Genomic DNA, 23,228 nt, shown 5'->3' with positions numbered 1-23,228 from the left:
TAACGAAGGGGTAAATAATAGATTTGAACACAACCTTTTACATTTACAGACATTATGATTGCAAAAACGAATACAAAAAATGGACGCTTGTGTATGCAAGGAGTTAATTCTTACATTGTACAGAACTGTTAATTAGTCTTGTTACACATTACTATCCTCTTAAGAAAACTGAAAACCAGAAAGACATGATTCTAAATGTACTCTTAAAGCATACAGACAATAAAACTATATGCATAATATTTTTCTATTCTAACTGTACTTTAGTGGTGCATTTTTTTTTTTTAAATAAATAAAATACGTTTAAGGCCATTTATCTGAACTAAGTAGGCCAAAATATCATACTATTTCCGTGTTCTCCTCAATGTCGAAATGGGTGGATAAATTTAAAGCCTGCTCTCTCAAGAGTTGCTTTATAGGCAATTTTCTACCAGTATCAAGGTCTGCAATTTCCATTTGGCTGCCAGTTTGCGATTAAATTCATCACCTTTATTATAAAAATGCGCTTCACTCCATGGCCTGCTGCACAAGCATTGTAAGGAAGACATTTTTCACTGCTAACGGGTGCATCATTCTCAGGCAGCCACCACATCCATTCAGGCATTAGCTGCTCCAACTTGATGCAGGAGGCCTATCACTCATACCAGACAAATCCTTAACAATTGTATACCCTGGAGAAACCAAATTCTGCATAGGCGGCATCTTTCAGCTCAGCTTTGTGAAACCCAGCCACATATGAGACTCTCCTACTAATGACTTGCACGGGAGAACATTACCCACAGACAATATATAACACATTTTCAATGAATGTTAAGCCTAAATTCCTAACTTGAACATCAGGCCAATATGTCAGACACACGAAAACAGTTTTCCAAAATAATGCCGATTAATATTCTTTTATTATATTTTCAGAATTTAACATTAAATCTACCCAGTTGAAAGAGCATAAAGAATTATTGCAGCACTCACTAAAAATGGCACAGCAAGTTTTAACAACCACACTGCAAATGTGAATGTCTTGCCGTTTGCAAAAGCCTTGTGACACAAGATCACAAACACTGAACTCAAATGATCATTTTGATGACATCACAGAAGTAAACCGCCTATTTCTTACTGTCACTGCACCACATTTGCATCTTAAGCCAGTCAGCATCTCAAGTCAGTTCAATGTTAAGATTACTAAAATATTTGCACTTAAAGCACTCCGCTCACTTGTTTTAACATTTTGTGTTAACACATCTAACTGCAATTATAGCGGTGTGATTGTTATGGCAAGTCTCCCCAACTCATGGACACTTGAGACACTAACATTTTTGGCTATTATTTTATGCAACTTTGCTCAAGTTCCAACAGGTTGGATGCAGACAGCGGTCCCCAGATATATACATATATGCACACACACATTTTTTTTTGTCAATGTAGGACTTTGTTAGGGAATGTTCGAAGCTTGGACATTCAAGATCTACATAATGTAAACATCGTAGGAGAATCAACAGGTTAGGTGGGTTTAAATCTGATTAAATCATGTTTAAAGGACAACTTATATGACCAAATTACATTCATGCACATTTAACAGACGTTCACATGACCAATCCACAAATTAATTAACAAATCAAGATAAAGGCATTTTTAACAGTTTTAGCAGACAGTTGGAATGCACAATATTTTTAATAAATTATATTACATTATTAAGGGCCCCCCTTTTTCTTCATTTGCGTTTTTAGATATCCTAGCCCGAAGTAAGATTGGGTCATTTTAAAGGGGAAGCTGCAAATTCACAAGGATTTAGTGCAACTTGGAATTAACAGGACTGATCTTTTGGGAATACTCAAGCTGCGCAAGTTGTAATGGCCGTACGATTTCACATTATTTATCAGTTCTGAGGTTGAAGTGCACACCCTTTCTTGTGTGTATATAAAACATGCCAAAAGGCCATTACCAAGAGTGTAGCATTATGAAAATTAAGCAGATTTTGTTAAGAAAATACACTTAGCAGTAAGTGCTGTTGCAGTATAAGAGGGAACAGTGTGAAGAAAGAACACTAAAAAATATTCTGTAAGTTCCAAAGACAACACTGTTCTACCTCAATACCCCTATGTCCTCATCACTTGTCAGTAGTGGCACTGTTATTGTTGTGTAGTAAGTAATTGTTACACAAACCAATTTCCATTAATGCATCTCATCTAAAGCTTGAGTGCAGATATATGGAGTAAAACACAGAAGACTGTTTCAAGTAAGTATCCTCCTTATTCATTAATTTTATTCCACATAGAATTCATATTCTGTTTGAGCTTTATTTGACTTATTCCACAGTATTTTCAGCACTAAAGTATAGACTGGATATTACAGGTTTATGTACATTGTAGGACAGATTCAAATACAAGCAATGTCCTGTCGGAACCTCGTGCAAGTGTTAAAATCTTTGCTTAATTTTTTTAATCACACCTCAGAGCTACAAGCAAAAAGGAGTAAAATTTTCAATACCGCAATTGTTGGTACTGAGCGCATTAACCCTCTTGCGTGATGATTTAACGGGGCATCGCTTGTAATTGAATCTGCGCCTATGAGTAAAATAATAAAGTGCACACTAGGTGCAACACCGAATAGCAGTCGGAATTAATCATAGGTCAGATTAAATAGATCATGTGGCCTTTATCTTCAGATTATACAGCATTCTAAACCGGAATACACGTTTATTCATTCTGCTGAACACATTGTTAGCACTATCCCGCAAGGTATTCAACAATGAAAGGTTTCTTCAATCAAGTTTCTTCACCGCTGAGGCTTTTCTCAACCCTGTGCTAAACAGGTTTGGGCTCATCACTTATTTACTTCATTCCTGATGATCAAAAGCCATCATCAGGAAATAAACAGGAACATTTCTTTTTTAAAAAAAAGGTACCCCCAGTTTTCTAAGTGCCAGATATCGAGAGACAGAAGAGTACTAAAAGAGCCTCTCGCTATGCCTGGCATTACCCACTGACTTTAATGGACGCACACTAACGTTTCTAATGCCAGAAAGGTTCCATTCCTCCAGCAGAACTAAAAAACCCTCTGATCATCACAATGGAAAATTATTATTATTTTTAACTCATTAAATGTAGGGGATGTGGGGGAGGAGTCAGGTAAAGGACATGTCCCACTTGCTCTTAGCTCTCAAGGGGTTAAAAGTGGTTACAACTGGGGTATACACACACTAATATTTTATATTTGTTTTATGTTGAAAAACAATATTTAAAAAAAAGCACATTAAAAAAAACAAGCACACATTCTATGAGATAAATCTGTCACTGTTCTCCCCAGAAAATGTTGACAGCCGGGTGGCATTAAGAAGCAGCTGGTTGTGCGCACTTGTAATACTTTGCAATTATTTTACAAGATGTTGGAGGGTAGTGCCCACACCTGCCTGGAATGTGCAGTGGTCTAACACACACTGCTGGCTGTAGTTCTCACATAGTGCCTGTTCTTATAGGGGAAGCAATGGCTGATTCTATTATAATAGGACTCTGTGGGGCTCCAAGAGCCGCGTGGCTAGCAAAAAGAGGCGGGTGGAGTGATTTTTAAAATGCTATTTGTTTCACATGTATGAATCAAAGTTATCATTACAATTCAAAGTATATAATTACAGTGACTCCATTTCATTTTTCTTCCCCGGCAGTCAAACACAAAAAAAACAAAACAACTCATTTACACAATGGACTCCAACCATTTTTTGTTTTTTGGTATGTCAGATCACATTACAATGACCTAGTCTGACAGTCCACTACTTGGTATTGTAACGGAGTATTTAAAAGTGTCTATTTGGAAATAATGTAATGTTGCAAATATATATCAGTAACAAAAATTAAAGAAGTTAGATTTGCCAATAAACGTACGTTTTCATTAAAAAAACGGTAGTGAAAGTAACAGTAGACATATGGGATTACAGAAAATACCAAACTAGCGTGATATCTGATGTAATATTAATAGATTTAGAACGATGGGCAGTTTGAAGAAGTTGTCATTAAAGGTTTGTTTTCTCAGTTTTGCAGATCGAATGAACAAAGAAGAAGAAAATACAGGAAAACTGCAGTAGGCCTAGGGACTTGTGATAATTAGGACAGCATTCGTGATCCCAAAACAAAATACATCACAGCCTAACAGCAAAGAAATGTTAACAGGTCTCAAACTTGTGTATAATCTACATGTTCTACGGGTGCCTGTCTAAACAGATCATATGCATTGCCACATGCCTACTGCATGTCTCTGCCCTTATGCATGTTGCAGGCACTACATTGTGTCAGTTAAAATGAAAACATTGCATTTTCATTGGTTCAGAAACAAACAAAAACACAATCACATTAGTGTAAATACACCCATATGCTAGCATGGTTATGTAGAGCTGTATATTTAAAATAACAATTCAATAGTGAAAAAGAAGACAAATATACTGCCTTATATTCTGTGCTAGATAAGGTAGGCTGTGACTGATTTTTTGAACAAATATGTAAAGTCAGAGTGAGACTATAAAAATTAACGCCTATGGGAGCGAACCAATCTCAAACTTATCTCTGTGTAAAACTATATGATATAATTTAATTGTTTGCAGAGTAAATCTCAGCAGTAAAAAGAAGATATGAATTTATGGTCTGCAATTAATTAACCACTACTAGGAAATGTACTTTCAGACCTTGGCATAGACAGAGCCAAATACAAACAGAAGCTCTATACTTGATTATCCTGGCTAACAGGGGGGCCAGGCTGCTAACGGGGGGGGGGGGGGGGGGGGCCTCATGGGGGAATGGGGGCCCCCTTAGCCCAGGGGCCTCCATTCCGTTAATCCGGCCCTGGACATACCCCAATGGGTTAGCAATGGACAAGTGGTACCTCCCAAGCACCTACTTAAAAAATGCATTCAAATTAGCTTATTAGCTATGACATTTTTGTATTCTTAACTGTATTATTCTGTCTTATTGCTTTATAATAGCTCGGATACACAGGCCTATTGTGTGCCTGACAAAGCAGTCGCATCTCACTTACTGCTATTAACCCGACTGAGCTACCAATGCTAGAATATAAACTCCAACTCTGGCACTTCCTGGAGAACTTCAGATATATTGAAGTCTGTTGAGTTTAACAGACTACTTACAAATTTTGTGAGTTCGCACCACCAGCCATTTAGTGATAATAAAACGGTACCTACTGTTTTGCAACACTATAAACAGAAACACGTCATTGAAAGTGGCAAAGGATAGCAATAGCAAATGTATCTTGCTTTCCACAGTATAGAAACTTTTATTCTGCCTCTAAGATACAATATTTAACAACTATGCCCTTGTTAGCAATGTATAGTACACTACTTTGTTAGAATTTTCAGCAGTAGAGCACTATTTAATAAAATAAAGCAATGTATACCAAGTTCGGTTGAAGTGTTTTGGTAGACAATTATTATTAAAATGTTAAACAATTCAGGGATTTTCAAGATGTGCCCCAGGGTCCTCCATCACATAGGAGGGGGGAATTCAATTTCCTGCTATGTGCCTCTGGAACGGTCATGTTCAGCTACTAGTACCCGAAAATAAGCACAGAATGGTTTCAAACCTTTTAATATATTTAAAACATGGGTGTAGGTGCTCTAATCAAAATTCCTAAAGCACACAACTGGACAGCCTACAGCCTTTTTATTGGCCAACAGTTTCTAGCGGAGAAACTGGCACAAGTATAAAATGATGCAAAAAATAAACTTACTTTACAAAAAGGTCCAATTCACAAGAGAATCTATAGGACAAAAATGATTTACAGCAAGTGAAACATTTACACAAAAGGGTACATCTAAATCTTAAAATTTATGTTTGTATGTTTGTTTTATTGCCTAAGGAATATGAAATGCATTTAATCCTAGCACATCCATTTGCCTCAAGGGATATGACATGCAGAGTTTTATTAGCATCATGTTTAAACCATTTATTTCCTTTGGGGTAATTAATCGCCCACATAACAAATGTTACAAAAAGCTCAGGAAAAAATAAGTCTGAGACAATACATATTTAACATTTGTTAAGCAAAATATGTGAAAGGTTTTGACATATGTCATGATGTATTAAATGTATGGTGTAAAGTCGCATGGCTATCACTGGCCTCTCCATACATTAGGTGCACAAAACAAATTTAAAAGGATTAAGCTGCAAATTTTACACAGCAATTTTTTGGTGTGGGTGGGTGTGTGCGTCATTGATTTTATTTTTAGGTTTCCCAAACATGGCATTAATTTGGTCAAGCATTAAAGAGTTAGGGCTTGTCATAACCTATTCAAATACAATTAAATTGGATTTGATAAAAAGTATTGTAGGAAGCGTAGAAGTCTCTGCCTGCATTGTGAACTGGTTGTTTAAAGCCTGAAAATTGGTAGTGGAATTTGGATGTCCACAACCACCAAATGAACACCCATAGGGAAGGAAATCCAACATCCAATTAAATCATATATTTTTTTTAACTGGTTATAAAGACATCTTCTAAAGCCCTCCAAATCTCTATGTATTGGTACAAAATGACTCTCTCTCGCAGAACCATTACATGTATTAAACCTCACAATACACTGAATAACTGACTTACGAAAAAATGAATAACTATTTAACCAAAGTTCTTAAAAGAAAGATCAATGACAAATCTAAGAAGCCGGCTCAGCATTAAAAAGGTGACATTTTACTTATGTAGGATACCAATCTATGTAAAACTTGCGTATTAATCATTTGTATTATTCAATGAAAAGAGGCTTTAGTAGAATCAGTGCGTTTAAACAAAATGCCCCATCACCTTTATCGCTTATGTCAAAAGCAAATATTGATTACTTTAACAGCTTCTTCCTTGTATTACCATCGAACGCTTACCCATTTATATATAATCTTCTGAGAAGAATTCTTCAAATGTTCAATGCAATAAATACGCTCTTAAAAGACATACTACAAATCATTCTGAAAAGGATGAATCGCTAATGAATTGTAAGCAATGAAATTCAAAAGTGAAAAATTTCTGGGAAGCTCTAGAACACATTACACCTTTCCCAACATTATACTATGTTAAACAGTGGGTCTGCAGCACAGTGACATCTGTAGATAGTGTTCTTTCCAAGTAGTATGCTTCTACTGTCCATCTGGCAGTTAAATCTGTTAAAGTCACTAAAATTTGTGAAGTGTAAAGGGACTAGCGTCTTTCCCACTCAGGCATGCAGACAACTGCAGTTCTTCCTCCTCACTTAATTAGCCTGCATCTAACCTAAATATCAGCTGCCACCCAGAAGCACTATAGCCTAAGCTGTGGGACACTGTGGCCACCTACTACAGAGCCAATTCCCCTCCAATTTATCATAGTCAGCCTTCTTGCTGACACTCTTCAGGGCTGCCTGGGTGATAAATTGCTCTCTTATCCATCCTATGTTAATCAGAGGCTGACGCAAGTGTACCTTTTAGACTGAAGACACTTAGCTATATTAAAACACAGCACATATCAGGCATCCACACTGTGCATTAAACCTCCCAATTGGAACCAACCACTTTCCTCATGAATAGTTATGAAAAGTGTACAGTCAGTAAATCAATAGGCGGTAGGTTTATGCACCCCATTATTTAAATAGCTTTGGTTCTGTCCTTCGCTTTCTTAGGAGTCTCACATGAATAGTAAGGAGTGATTAAATATACTGGCATTAAATGCAGAAACCAGCCAATGCAATTGAGGCCCATTCTCCTGGACAGAAAATTGCCAGTGATACACTGTCTCTTGAATCTTATACATACAAATCAAGTTTTCTGGGGGATGCAGGAACCAGTAAAGTGAAAAGGGTTTTCCTTCCTTTATTTGCTGCAGCAGTGTTTTAAGAGTATACAGAAGATGAAAAAAAACGTGCTCTTCTAAATAAACACAAAATGCCAGCTGAGAATTGGCAATTATCTCCACAAGTGCAATATGAATCTAAATTTTTCATAAATGAAATGTCAAGGAAATTACAGCAAATAGAAACAAACATGAAAAACAGTTATCTTTAATGGAGTGGGAAGCATATGTTGAAACTATTTGCTGGTCTTCATATACTGACAAGAAAATAAATTAAAAAATATATCTCTCTCTATATCTATTTTTGTTGTAACCCCTATGCTAGATAGACAGGGACCAACTCCCTAGCCACCGGCCACTATCAAGCATCGGTCACAGCTGAGCAATGAGACAAGTTTAAATAGTTTACACTTCTCCAACAGCCCTAACTTGATGGACAGATGAAACTCCCGCCGTGCCTTTAAAAGGGAGTTCTCTGCATGTGTGCTGTTTTGATTGCAGACACCCTGTCAGGCTGCTGCTTGCCGTAAAAAACATTTTTTATTAAACCAATTCAAAACACGTAAGCCAAAATCAGACTCTTTACTATTATTTTGTCACATAGATGTCCTCCACCTGTAGCTCTTTAACTTGGATGAATTACTGTACAAACGTGTAACTGTTTGCAGCCTCTCTCTGCAGTTTGCCATCTAAATACCGATCTCCTCTTTTAGAAGCCTGTTGCAAACACCTCCCTTTGTCATACACATGAATACATATATTAAAAAGGTCTGCCCATAAGGAAGTTTTACATAATATATTGCCAGCGTAAAAGGAGGGTCCCCCATCTGCTGCACACTTTCAAGGTCTGGAGAGCATTTCATTGGGCAAAGCAGAGGGAATTGGTGTACCAGAGAGGCAGAACCATCCGAATCTTAGCATCTAAAATCTAGATTTGGAAGTTTTAGCACTAGAACTCCCGTTATTTGGATATTTATGGAAAGAAATGCAGCAGATTAACACACTAGATATGAAACGGTCAGCAAGTATGTACCTAAAGGTAAGATGGTTTTTAAAGTCCTTCTAACACACAAAATATTAAACCCTCCTGCTGCGATGGTGGAAAAATAACGTAAAGCACTTTCACTAACCAAGCAAGGCAAAAATGTTCACTCAGCTGTGCAGTGTGTAAAAAGCCCATTGTTTCCTATAGCAGACTCCTGCTGTAGTTCAATCAGCCTGAGCTGTCAGGAAGTGCCAGTATTTAGCATAACACCGGTTTCTCCTGTCAGCTGTGGAGGCATGCGCGCATCCACTATACTGACATGCCTAATTAGGACACATTCAACAATATAATGGACAAAAGGGCATTATTGCTTTCAAGGACTGGAACAGATTGGGCAGGAAGGAAGAAAAATAAAGAAGAACAAAAAGATATAGACAGGATTTCATAAAATCCCTATGCAGATGTAGCAGAACTTCCGCTTATACATTGTCTCATTTCCAAGGCCATTTCCACCAAAGGGCACAGCACTGCTCAATTAAAGACCCACGGCTTCTGTACAATTATACAAAAAGCAGTCTGTCGTGTGGACCAGTTTATGTGCATATAATAAGAGGATGGACTATTATACTACTTTTATGTTCCTCAATAGCAATATTTTTTTTTATTATTTTTTTTTTTAACTGTGTAGCAGCATTAAAATAAAAAATTGGCAGAACCCATTTGAACCAGCAAGGAGAACAATGCATTTATGTAATTGACACTTGCTTGCTGCTAATTTGCAGCCAAAGCACTATAGACTGTTATTTGCTGAATTGAAAATAATTCTTTATGCTAAAAATGCCCCAGTTTTGCCATTTCTTTAATGTTATCAAAGTTACAGTAATATAGCTTAATCACAATGTAATTTTGCAGCATTGGAATACACACTTGAGTATTGACAATTAACCCACCATTGCTCCATAGCGCCATTGTGCGGACAACAAAGGAGCACCTGCACAACTTCTCGTGAGCAATAAAGCCATAAATTATATATTTGAGTGCAACTCATTTTAGAGAAAACAGATAACGTATGAGGACAAAATTACATCACCTCCAATATAAATGGTGAATGTATCCAATCTAATAAAAGATACAAAGCAGATTTACTGTACTTAATGGCATAGATTATATTAAGTTATCTGACAAAAAGATAAATGTGTGTCCACACTGTTTATATAGTAAACCAATGACACCAATCACTACCCAGGAAGCCAATTCCACAGCACAAGAGTTTTTAAAAAAGCTCACCGACAACCACACTACACTACCAGGTCAGGTAACAAATAATGTGTAATGTGATCACTATCGCACCATTTTTAACACCACACTTGTACTGCTTGACTTGGTGTAATCACTTCATACTTGGAAGATGCACAATAGCAGGCCAATTACTTTTATTTGCAGAGCAAACAAGTTTTACTACCTCCTATGAATGTGCAGACACCATAAATAAATCCCCTCCAACAACCCTGCTCCTTACATCATATAAAAACAGTGGGTAGAGGCTCTGATGTCCCTGGTTTGTAAGACATACCATGCTGCTGCTTGACATCATGTATTGGTTGTGCCATCCTCATGTTGCACATGTTCAGACTAGCAATGACTAAGAGCAGCATCATGGTGTGTGATGCCAGCCAGGGCACCACCCTACTCTACAAGACAAGAAGTGATGGGGAATTAACAATCAATTATAGGGAGGAGACAGAAACCAATGACAGTGGAGGGGATGGTAGACAACTAAATGACATGGGAAGGATTTCAATGGAAATTAATAACATAAGTATAGATTGATGAAAGAGAAATAATGGGAGGCCTATGGGTAGTGGTGGTGGAAAATGTATTACGGGGACTCTTATGGGGAAATAAGTCACAGCATAAACGTATATATCATGGCTATGTCAGTCTAAAGAACTTGCAAACTATGGAACATCGGGGAGACCAAAATATATACCTGCCTGGCAGGCTAAACAATTCCCCTGCCCCCCCCCCCAAAAAAAACTATTTCATGTTCTGCCTGGGTGTAGTAAAGGATTTGCACAACTGCCCTTCTCCATATACCTATAGTAAGATCTGAAATCCCTGCAAGAGAAAAAATGCCTATACTCTGAAGTTAAACAATGAAGCCCTAGCGGAGAAGACATCCCTACAGAGTCTGCATTTTAATCCTAGGCATCAGCTAGTTAGGATTGGGAAAACCCAAAAGCTTTAAATACTATATAAGCCATTGTATAGGAGTAACTGCTCGATAGCACATAAATATCTGCTGCTTAAAGGGACCAGTTACCATAAAAATAACCTTTATTTAAATTACTCCCCACTCACCCTCTCTTCCATTGTGCACCCCTTTGGACAAAACACAGATTAACCTCACTAAAGAAAATATCTTCCAGCAAACACACATTTGACCATATGGAAAGTTATTCCAGGCAAACATTGCTCCATAATTACATAAGCCGGTCACTTTACTGCAACAATGCCGAGGACCCACCATGTAATCTTACCAACAGAGGTCACTACACATGTAGGATGCTACCTTGACAGTTTAGATTTATGTTGATTTTATGTTTCCTTCAAGTTTTTACCATATACCAATACACTATGGTTAAAAATGATTCTCCATGTTATAGTTTTATCTTGTTATAGAAGTATTACTCAATCAGTTAGTTTAAGAACAATGAATGGACTAGTTTTTTTTATGGCCACTTCTGCAAGTACTTTTCCTGTAGGGTCGTGTGAACGGCACCAGGCACAAAATTACTTTTTAATGGTATAGATGAAGCTTACAAAAAAGGAGAACAGTGGCTTCTTTTTCGCCAACAAGTCAAATTTTGCAACAAAAGCAGAACAAAACAAAAAATTAATGATTTAGCAAAGGAAACTAATATTGTGCAAAGTTCAAAAGTCATGTGACTAGAGGGAGGACGCTCAATCAGAAGTTTATGTCTGCTTTAACTGTGCCACATTATACATAGTAAACACTTAAATCTAAGCATTGCCACTAAATTAAACAAAATAAATGCAAATGTTAACTTTTCTGATTAGATCCATTTTGCAACAACAATACACGTACCTTATGTTCAACATATTACTAAGCAAACAATTGTAGGAAACACTGTATTCCACAAGCCGGAAAGACCCCATTCCTGTATGTTTGTTTGCAGCTGATAAAAACGGATTCAACTTCCTGGTTGCTGTCTGTTTTGAACATCTTTTCTAATGAACTAAAGCAAAATGTGGATACAACAGTCTTGTCTGCCCGGACATCTGTTAAACTGGTTAGAATTTTTAATTTAAACACAGAGGTGTGCAGTAAAGAGAATATGCCACAGTACACCAATAATGGTAATATATTTACAAGGAGGATATTGATTATGTGCCTATGCTATGAAACAGACTAAGCCTTTGCAATCTTTCAGCTTTCCAGTTAAGCATTTTTTTTTTCTTCAATGCATTTTGTAGAAAATTCTACCATTTCTACTACTTAATTGAACAGGAATCTGTCTAGTCAGCTAGTGAATGTGCCTGTAAGGCTTCATATTCTACTAGAGTTAATTACATGTGTTTTACTAGCTGTCTTTACTAGTAAAAAGCATGGAAACAGATACGACTCTCAAACTGATTGTTTGTAGTGTCAGTATAGCACCGTTACAAGGTTTTATTAATGTTCAGGATTTTGGAACACATGTGTTCGCTCACTCCAGGTCCCCTATTATTGGACTGGACGCCAGATGTATGGGAAAAAAAAACAAGGGTCGTCCCAAGAAAGATACATAGGAGAGGGATATCTTTTAGCCCCTGCTCACAATATAAACATATACAGATATTTATTTTTACTGTTCATCTACTTTCCCCCATCCCTAGTATAGTAAAGAGGTGGCACTTTGTATTAATAAGCTTAATGATTTGCTGCTAGAATTAATCAGGGAACCTCCTCATAATTTCTTAGAACTTCAGAACGTTTCTGCTTCTGCACATCACAATGCACTTTTCCATTACAGGAGGATCACCCCTTCTTGTTTCAGCACCAACATTGAAGCTTAGGGACCACCTCTGTGCATTCCCTAGAATCCCCTCTAGTGCCCTGCTACAACCACTTTTAGCAGTGATGAGGAAACTAACTCAAAATTGCTGTTATTAGAACAGATAATGGTAATATTTAACAAAAATAAAAAACTTGTTTACTGGCTTTCAGGCTAATTTTCAGGTGAAATTTCACATGAATATTATGTGGAGCTGAGGGGTGGGCTGGCGTAATTTTTTCATTTTTTTTTCTTACTAACTGAAAATTTATAATTTACAGTAAAGATTTTAACATTGCAAGGATGAAAACTAAATTGAGTTCAGTCCTAGTATGGTGAATTGAGTTTTGGACTTTTTGGTAAACTTTGTCCTATTTGGACTGCATCACATGTTCCTGTTCTTTTTAGAACTAGGAAATCGTACAATTTGTCCTGGTATGTTTCAGAGCTTCCAATTCAAGCAGAGCCAAAAAAAAAAACACCTTTGGAGAAGGGGGTAAATTCATTCTCAAGAGTGTGGGGTTTAGGGAGGCTGCTCGGATTCTGAATAATTCAGGAGGCAGTTATAACAAACAACAACAGAGCCTTGTTCTATCATTTTGAATCCAAGATGAAATGAGCATTTAAAACCTCCGAAAACTCTGCAGCAATTAGAAACATTATGGAAATGTGATCATATTTTTCTTTTCTTCATTAGCAAAAAATATATATTAATAGCAACCTCACATATTACAGGGAGAAGCTACAAGAGGTTTTTACATATACATACAAGATATACTCACGTGTATGATTATTATATGCATATACAAATTATAAATGTTTGCGAGTCTTCATTAACATTTATTTGTATAGTACCAACATATTACAAAGTATTTTACATTGATTAAATCATTCACAATAGTCCCTGCCCCAATGGGATTTACAGCCTAAAATTTGTAATCCCACACCCTCTAGGGTCAATATAACCCAAAACTAGTTAACCTACCAGCATATTGTTTGAACTGTTGGAGGAAGTGGTAATACAAAAAGAAATTCCACACAAATACAGGGAGAATGTGTGTGGGGGGTATATTGGTTTTTATTTAATTTATATGTAAGCACTTAGAAGATAACATCCCACATTTTGGTTTCAAACAATCTGTTTGGGCGGAAGTGATGAGGTTGTGACCCCAGAGGCACTTACGGGTACTCTGAGTCTAGCGTCTTCACTAGAGGCAGAGGAGGACTTGTGTTGCCTAGATAAGTTGTCACTGCATATATGCAAGATAGTTTTTGTTTTGTTTTCTAACAGAAGTTTTTAAAAGGTTTTACAATAAATGTGCATTCTACATTCTATACTGTTGGTTGCTTTTTCATAATCACTTTGCAGGGATCACTTATAGTGTATGATTGATACTAAGCCTTGAGGACCACAGGGGTCTGCTATTCAGATAAGCATGAATATATTTGTGAGCTCCCTTTATTAATATAAAGAACAGAAATGTGTGTACATTTGATTATAAAGTGATCTGTGACGTGTTGTATTATATCACCGATAGAAAAACTTTAATTTCTGGAGTTGAGCGCACATGAGCATTAACCTGGAAATAGAATATCAACTGGAAGGTAAGAGGGAGTTTTCACACTGTCTACAACTGACTCTTCCACATAACTGGTATAATAGCATTGCAGACAGTGTGATAATGTACTCGGCTTGGTTCTTTAACATTGCAGGTGTAGTACCGCCAGACTCACTCAAAGTCTGCATGGCTTTTCTGCACTGTGGCAGGATATAGTGGAGTTTGAGAAGAGAAATAAACTTCATATCAACTTCTGAAATAATCTAAAGAAAGTGTGAGCAGTTCACAACTGTAACTTTCAGTGGTATTTAATTGCAGTAATGAGAAGGGCCTTCCAGCTGATGGTCTACTTCAGGGTTGCGGTCTATGCATATACATGTTTATGTAAGTATGTATGCATGCATGCTTATATATAGTGCTGATCATATTAGGCATCATGTACAGATTATTTTTATATATAATATATCTGTTTACATGTAGTGTAAAATATATATCTCCATATTTCTTCAATAAACATGAACAAAACGACAATTTTAGAAAAAAAATAAAAAAATCAATATTTAATAAATTATAAAATATGTTACAGAATCATGGCATAGGGCATGTAAAGTATTTTATACTTTATTAAATGTTGAATATGTTCTCTAAACCTGTGCTGGTTTGTTCATGTTTATTGAACAAATAAGGATTTATTTTTATTTATTTAAAAAAAAAAAAATTATATAATATATACACATACATACACCTTAAAATAAAAAGCTTAAAACAAAAAAAAAAACAAAAAACTGTCTTTGTATTGCAGTAACAAAATGGTTTATAAAGCCTTTAACTGAATTACACTTTTAGCGATGTTTATGACCACACAAACAAAGTGAGCCAACACACTATGTCTTTGTAAGAAACAACTGTCTGTTTGTTTTTTTAAAATTAAACACAAAACCTATTCATCTCACACTGTAGAGAGCATACAGGCGCCCCTTAGTGGCTTAAAACCTAAAGCCATTAAATAAAACATTCAATTTCATGCAAGGTTTCTTTTTGCGCTCCAGTGTGGTATTGTTGTACATTCCTGGAAGTTTTAAGTTCCCCCCTCCTTTATACATACAGATTCCTGCAGCCAGCACAGCCCTACATAAAAAAAAAAACAGGAAGTACAACCAAGCCCTTTAAACAGACTGATGAGGCTATATCATCTAGTTACTCTAGCTAAAGACTACAGGGGATGCCTAAACTCTAAGAAAGTCTAGAAACATGATACTTAATAATAAAATGCCTATTTAGGCAATTGTCTCAATCTAACAAATAAAATAACAGTAAGAAAATGCCTAATTAATAGTCACCAGTATATCTTGACTTAATGTTACCAGCTGTATAAGTTATTATAACCCTCTACACATCAGAACTACAGCAAAGAAAAAACTCAATAACTGTTGCAACAAGCAAGCAAAAAACAAACAAATGATATGCACAAGCATGTAACTTTAACGGACATTAGAGGTGATGATATAATGAAACATGAACATAATGAAAGCATAAAGATGCAGATAGTCAGGATTCTTATGGAATTATACTTACTATACATATCCCTACGGACATAAAGGGAGCGAGCTGCTTGGGCCAAATATTAGCTGCACTGCTCTTCTATAAATTAAAAAAAAAAAAAAAAGATTTCTATTCTCTGCATTTTTGTATAATTCCATAGAGAACTAATTTACCAAAGAGTGCTACTTTAGGTCTCTAAAAAGTCAGCTTATGAAACGGTCAAATTAAAAGATATATTCTGTACTACGACAATTTCGCCAGAGCTGTACAAAAGCAGGTTTTACATGCAGTGGTTTAACAAAATTATTCAGTGAGAAATGAGGTCCCTACTCGGGACAGTTTACAATCTAGATGATATCTGCAAATCAAAAAGTAATTATTTAAAAGGAAAAAAAGATATTTAAACCCATTACTCTAAACCCTTAAAGGATATTTTATGCCCTTGTGACTTTTCCCATTTCCACTTCCTACTCTGTCCATTGTCTCCAATTATATAAGTATGTCATGTGTTACATTTACACTTTACTATAATTTCCTGTTTGATTTGTTAAAAAACTGGCTGCTCCCCATGTCACTTCCTTTACAATGTTTACACGGGCCTCATGTTCAACATTAAAAAAGAGTTGCAAGTCTTATTTGTGCATGTACCAGATTCTTAAAACAAAATATGTATAATTTAAACCAGACTACATTTTGTATTTAGTTTGTTGAAGGCCTAAATGCAATCTTTAGTTGCTAATCAACGTTTACCATTTTCTCAAATACAATTTTAAAAAAATAAAAGCCATCACTGGAAAGACAGCTTTATATATAGAAGGCATTTTTTTCCCCAGGCAATGTTTACTTCCTTATAAAACTCTCTTTATGTAACAATGGATTCAGCAACTCATTTGATTTACAGTACCTGATCACTCAACTGATTGGTGTGAATTCACAACAAAAACAAAAAAGCAAACAAAAACAAAAAAAACACATACAATGTACTCCTTTTGCTCTAGCTGTATGAACTGGTAAAATGTTTGTAGATAATTGTCAAGGGAAGGGCAAACAAAAGAAAAAAAAAATAAAGGTCTATTGCTATGTTTGCAAAACAAATGTTTGCATTTGGATGACCAACAGCTGCAAAAACTACCATCACTCCACCCCCAGCCCAGAAATACACAGATGAGATAGAGATTTCATGCTGAACCCATCCTTTGTGATTAACGGTAGAAGTAGATTGATGCCGTTAAGCCAAGAAATAAGAGTCATATTTAAAATGAATGGAAAATAAATAAAATCAATAAGTATGTCCAGTAATACAGCTTTTATGTGAACAGTGACGTTGGCGTCATGGAAATTGTTAAATGGGCATCAATATCTTGTGTAATATAATTTTGTTATTCCCTTAACATAAAAACTTTTATTTTGCCAATTCTAATGTTTTTCTTAGAACAAGACAAACATTAGAATTAAAGCAAGACATGTGTACTTATAACTACAGACCTCCGAGTGTTGCTACCCATCACTCTTATCTACGAGGAACAGGCCAAACAGTGGACAGCTTCGCTTGTTGGTTTATCATGATATAAACCTTGGTGGAACACTGTTTAGGCTAAAAATGAAAACAGGAAAAGGAGTGTGTAGGAGACTAGAAGTGCATAGTTTTCTACTACGCAAATGTAAAATAATCAATTGCAAGTTTACAGTGGGTTTATCTTTATGTTCTAGCTTGGGATTACCAGCAACAATAATGTTTTGCACAGATTATAGTAATGTATTACAGCAGTCTTTGCCATCTCATGAGTGGCACAAGTGTGAGCCTTGCAATTATAATGCATAGCAAACCACTTGTCTAGCTTACAAGCTTCTATATTACATAGGGGATAATAAGAATATTGTTTCTTACTGCTGTTGCTCACCTCAGATCAGAAAAGTCTGCAACATGACAAGGAAAAAAAGCAATAAATGCCTGTTCTTATCAGCTTGCCAGATCAATACCACTAATAATACACAAACTATGCCACTTGCAGTGAAACTAGGAAGTTTTTTTTTTTTTAACAGCTGTAATTTTTTACCATTCAAAAAATGTAAATGTATCTGCTTGGTATTTTAACATACCTTGTAAACCTGGATATCCTGCAACCCACAGTACTAAATATCATTTAAATTAAAAAAAAAACAACAAAAAAAAAACATCACACAACACAGTGTTCCCAAAACTTCAACACTCTGTTGCAGCAAAGGAGATCATGGAAAACTTTTCAGAAAATAACACTATTGAGACCATACCAACATTTTAAAATGGCCTCCTCATATGCCACATGCCTTGGTGGCAACTAAGTGCAGCAAATGGCTCTAAACTAGACAGACAACAAATGGTCAGTGGTCTCTAACACACAACTGCAGGAACCAGTATTATTATTTACTAGTTATATTCAGTTTTATTCATAACATGTTACAGCAATCCTAGATGTTAGCTATTACATTCCCAGGTTTCACTGATAAAACAAAATTCTGCTAGGTTATATAGAAGAGCTCAGCTATGGTCACAATCTTTTCTTTTGTGCTTATTTGCAATTACCCATGATTGAGGGATTCCTAAAACAGTTGTTTAAATTAAGAAAATAATAACCGTCACTATATTTAAATTAAGGAGACATGGTCATTTCTCAAATGTGGAAATTATCTTTATATTGTTATGTCATATTACCTAGATACCAAATACAACAGTAGTGTATAAAACACTGCAGTTACCTACATGATGGCCATTGTACCAGTTGCCTTACAGCCCGTTAGTCTCCTTCCCCCTCTCCCTATTGCTTGCATCACAAGTTTGGTAACCACCAGATAAAGCCACATTCCAGCAGGTCACATGGCCAGCACATTGGCAGGGGAGCAACATGGGATGGGGAGGGCTCTCCAATGGAAACCAAACTCAGCTGAATACCAAAACTTTACGATGGGAAAGTTGAATCCCTGAAGCATAAATGGCTGCATGGAATACATGTGTCTGTAGCTTAATGAACCATGTGTTGCTCTAGCAGATCCTGCGTGAATCTGACATAATATACCTTCATCCAGAAGTCTTTCCAGGTGGTTAAATATCCCGCAGAAGTTGGGCAGACTGCTCATGAGCTTCTTATCGTTCATTAGCTGCATCAGATAATCTGGGGTCGGCTTCGGTTTCTCCTTTGTTTCCATTTCCCCCACCATTATCCAATCTCTCGGGAGGTAAAAAATGGTTAAAAATAAAGTGGACGTATATATATAAAAAAAAAATATATCTCACACAAAAACGGAGACTCGAGCCTCTGCTGGTAGCAGAAACAATTACTTTAAAAATACTGGTAAAATAAAGAGGAAGAGAAGAAAAATGAAAGTTAAAATAAGCCAAATGCAAACGTCGCACTTTTCCTTACTCGGCCCCCGGGTGTCCAAGCACAGAGCAAGCGATCACATTAACAAGAGGAGGGGGCGGGGGACAATAGCTCTCCCCTCCGAGTGTATTACTTCTTTCCAAGCACCCCCAGATCTCTTCTTCCACCCAATGATTAAGAGCGCAGCGATCCGGGCGCACAGAAAGTCTTTACACAGGAAGGATGCAGGATCACCCGGGTGAAGAGAGCAGATGGGTCGTGAAAACAGAGAGAGGACGTGCTGGGCTTCTTCCCCTCCTTTTGCGTGTCACTGATCTTCTCCCCTCTTACCAGGTCTGTGGATCGTGGTGGACGGGCTGGAGCAGTGCTGGCTGCTGCTGTCTGGTAACTGGCCGTCTCCTCCTCTGTCTCTCTCTGCTCCCCCCTTTCCCTGTCAGTACAGCAGCACAACGCCTCCTCTCTCCCTCTGTGTAGAAAATTGTATATGGTGAGTAGTCCCTATTGCCAGATCTCCGGCTGCTGAGTGTCTGCCTGCTTCTCCCTCTAGAGGAGTTTGCTTCAGTTCAGGCAGCAGTGAGAGGAAGAGGTGGAGGGGCGGAGAGTGCAGGGGATAGGAGGAAAGAGGAGGGAGGGAGCTGAGGAGGAGTCACACACAGAGGAAGGGGGTAGTCTATGGTGACCGTTTTTGAGGGAGGGTAGAATATTTTTTTAGTGGGGAGTGGAGAGTAGAGTCATACGCCGCTCTTCTGCTCTGCACACTAACCAGAACAAATCACATACTTCATAGGGAACAAGTGATGGATCTCGGATACATATGACCAGGGCTGGCACACACTGTCAGGATGGAGGAGGGGGGCACATCTCTGCACTCTCCTATGTTCCTAGCACAGGACACTAGTAAAGGGGGTGTGGGTGAAAGCCGGGATTGCTGGAACGCAAGAATGATTTGGCTCACCTTCAGCTGCTTGGTGTCTTGAGTGAAATTTGTTGTGTTTACTCCCCCTGTATAGTGCATTTTATTCTGTTACACAGATATGTTTCCTGTAATATGTGGAACAACTATTCCACATATGATATTTTAGTGTGTGTGTGTGTATATATATATATATATATATATATATATATATATATATATATATATATATATATATATATATATATATATATATGCCTGAATGTTTGTCAGAATGGAGTGCTAGGTTCATTACCCATCCATTCCGGCTGCTGGAATGGAGCTCCGAAGAATTTAATCATCCATTTCTAGGGATGTGCACCGACCACTTTTGGTGTCTCGTGTTTTGTGTTTTGGATTCGGATTTGCTTGAGGTTTTGGGTTCGGATTTGTTTCGCAAAACACCTGACGAAAGGTTTTTGTTCGGATTTAAGGTTTTGGATTCGGATTTATTTTGAAAAAAACATAAAAAGTGTTAAAATCAAGTTTTTGGGTTTATTTTCACTCCTACGCTATTATTAACCTCAATAACAATCATTTCCACTAACTCACAGTCTATTCTGCAGAATCAGTGAACGTTGTAATATTGCAGTACCACTGGACTTATACTGCTGAATCAGTGAGCTTTGTAATATTGCAGTACCAATGGACTTATACTGCAGGATTGTTTTTGGATATTTTTTTTTTTATTTATTTTTTTTAGAATTTATTTTTTTTATAACTTTTTTTGGACTGAGCACAGCACAGCACGAGATATAGCAGGACAGAGGACCACCTAACACAACCTCCCTCTACCCTGATCAATGCCCGAGTGAAGATGGCGGCGACTAGCGGGGAATTTATAGAATACGAGTATCGCGAGATCCGACAGCGGGATTATGACTCGGAGCCTCGGTTTCAGTTTTGCAATTGGCGGGAATACCCGGATCTGTCTTGGATCCATCTTGGATCGGCAACGTTCGGGTGGGCTCGGATTTCAGATATCCGAGCCCGCTCATCTCTATCCATTTCGGCTGCTGGGGTTCTGAACACCTTAGCCATCCGTTCTGGCTGGTGGAATGGGTCTTTCAGTACCTTTGCCTTCCATTCTGGGTGCTGGAATAGGGCTCTGAGCAACTTACCCATCCATTCCTGGTGTTGGAATGGGTCTATCAGTTACTTAGCCATCTATTCCAGCTCCGAAATGGGTCGGCAAGTGCCTTACCCATCCATTCCGTGTGCCGGAATGGGTCGGCCAGTACCTTTGCTATCAATTCCAGCTGCCAGAATGGAGCTCCAAGGACCTCAACCATTCATTCAGGGTGCCGGAATGGGTCTCCGAGGACCTTAACCATCCATTCCAGCTGCCAGTACCACAGCTATCCATTCTGGGTGTCAGAGTTTCATAACTATCCAGTCTGGGTGCCAGAATGGGTCTGTGGGCACCATAGCTATTCATTCTGGGTCCCGGGCACGGGGAGGGGGGGTTCTGAGTACCTTACCCATCTATTCCGGCTCCCAGAATGGTCTCCGAGGACCTTAACCATCCATTCCGGCCAGGGGCAGGGGGGCAGTGACCCCACGGGCCACTCAGTCTATCAGCTAGTAGGCCCTAAATCTCATGACATGGGATGCGGCCGCGTCAGCGCACAGGCGGCTGCATCACACGACAGGCGATGCGGCCGCAACCCGTGTCATGTGATGCGGCCGCCTGTGCGCCCCCTGGGCTGTCATCTCCCAGCCCACGCCTGATTCCGGCTGCCGGCATGGAGCTCCGAGGACCTTAACTGTCCATTCTGGCTGCCGGAATGGAGGTCTGAGTACCTTAGCCATCCATTTCAGGTGCTGGAATGGGGCTCTGATTACATTAATCATTCATTCCGGCACCCAGAATGGATGGCTAAGGTACTCTGAGCCCTATTCAGGCACCCAGAATGGATGGGTAGGATACTTAGAGCAGAATTCTGGCAACCGGGATGGGTGACTAAGGTACTCAGGCATCAATTCCGGCACCTGGAATGAATAGTTAGGGTACTCTGACCCCAATTCTGACTGCCAGAATGGATAAATAATGTACTCAGAGTCCCATTCTGGCACCTGGAATAATTGGCTAAGATACTGAGAGCCCAATTCTTTCAGCCGGAATGGATGGCTCAAGTATTCAGAGTTCTATTCCGATAATTGGAATGGATGGCTAAAGTCCTCCGACCTCCAATCTGGTAGCCGGAATGGATGGGTAATGCACTCAGCGCTCTATTCCGACATACATTCAGACAGGTAGAATTGATATGCAAAAATATATATAGATATATGTATGTATAGATAGATAGATAGATATACACACAATACAATATATATGCAATATAATATGTGGAATAGTTATTCCACATATTACAGAGAAAATTCCTGTGTAGCAGAACAGAATGCACTAATCAGGGAGATAAAACCCTGCTAGCTTCATTTAAGACACCAAGCAGCAGAGGGCACTGTAGTAAGCTGACTCATTCCGGCAGTTCCGGCTTTTACCTAATCTCTAGTAAAGGTCCTCAGCAGTGAAAGGTGCAGTGTACTCTATGTCTGCTTATCGGAGAGGAGGAAGGGAGTGTGCGCCTTCATTGCCTGTCATTGGCTGCCGTGGTAAATAGTTGAAATATTTGCAGGTGTACTAATTTGCAAAGAGCTCCCAAGCACAGTTACATGTTTTGCCGGTAATCTGTCCCCAGATCCTCTTCTGTTAGCTGTATTATATGGTGCAAGGTTTGATGGAAGGTTTTCATCTCTGCACTGGTCCTGTACAGACTAAGTAGCAGGGGACAGTAACAGAAGCAAATTGTTCTTTATGTGCTGATTAAAGTTTGTAAAAGATCACCCTGCCCCTCCCTCCCACCAGCAGTACTGGACAATACTTAAGCCTGAGGCTAAACAAGACTCCAGCAGTGTTCAGTCTTTCTTTGTTCGTGTGTCAATTACTATCTACTTCTAAATAAGGTT

General features: G+C 38.1%; 1 protein-coding gene across 13 annotated transcripts in view; it reads right to left on the bottom strand.

Moving 5' to 3' along the window:
- QKI (QKI, KH domain containing RNA binding) overlaps positions 1–19,900 on the bottom strand; it is a 137,621-nt gene extending 117,721 nt beyond the window's left edge. For 6 of the 13 annotated variants that reach the window (XR_012689706.1, XM_075203282.1, XM_075203284.1 and 3 more), the window contains exon 1: positions 19,001–19,900. Coding sequence is in view for 12 of the 13 variants with exons in the window: in XM_075203282.1 (XP_075059383.1) it covers positions 19,001–19,142 (142 nt within the window). In the remaining variant the exon portion in view is untranslated. The remainder of the gene's footprint in view (positions 1–19,000) is intronic. The other 7 variants (XM_075203287.1, XM_075203290.1, XM_075203285.1 and 4 more) reach the window with 3 other exon arrangements.
- Positions 19,901–23,228: the final 3,328 nt, after the last annotated feature.

This window comes from Mixophyes fleayi, chromosome 3, assembly GCF_038048845.1.
Source record: "Mixophyes fleayi isolate aMixFle1 chromosome 3, aMixFle1.hap1, whole genome shotgun sequence".
NCBI classification, from domain to species: domain Eukaryota; kingdom Metazoa; phylum Chordata; class Amphibia; order Anura; family Limnodynastidae; genus Mixophyes; species Mixophyes fleayi.
This window is presented reverse-complemented; position numbering and strand designations above follow the sequence as displayed.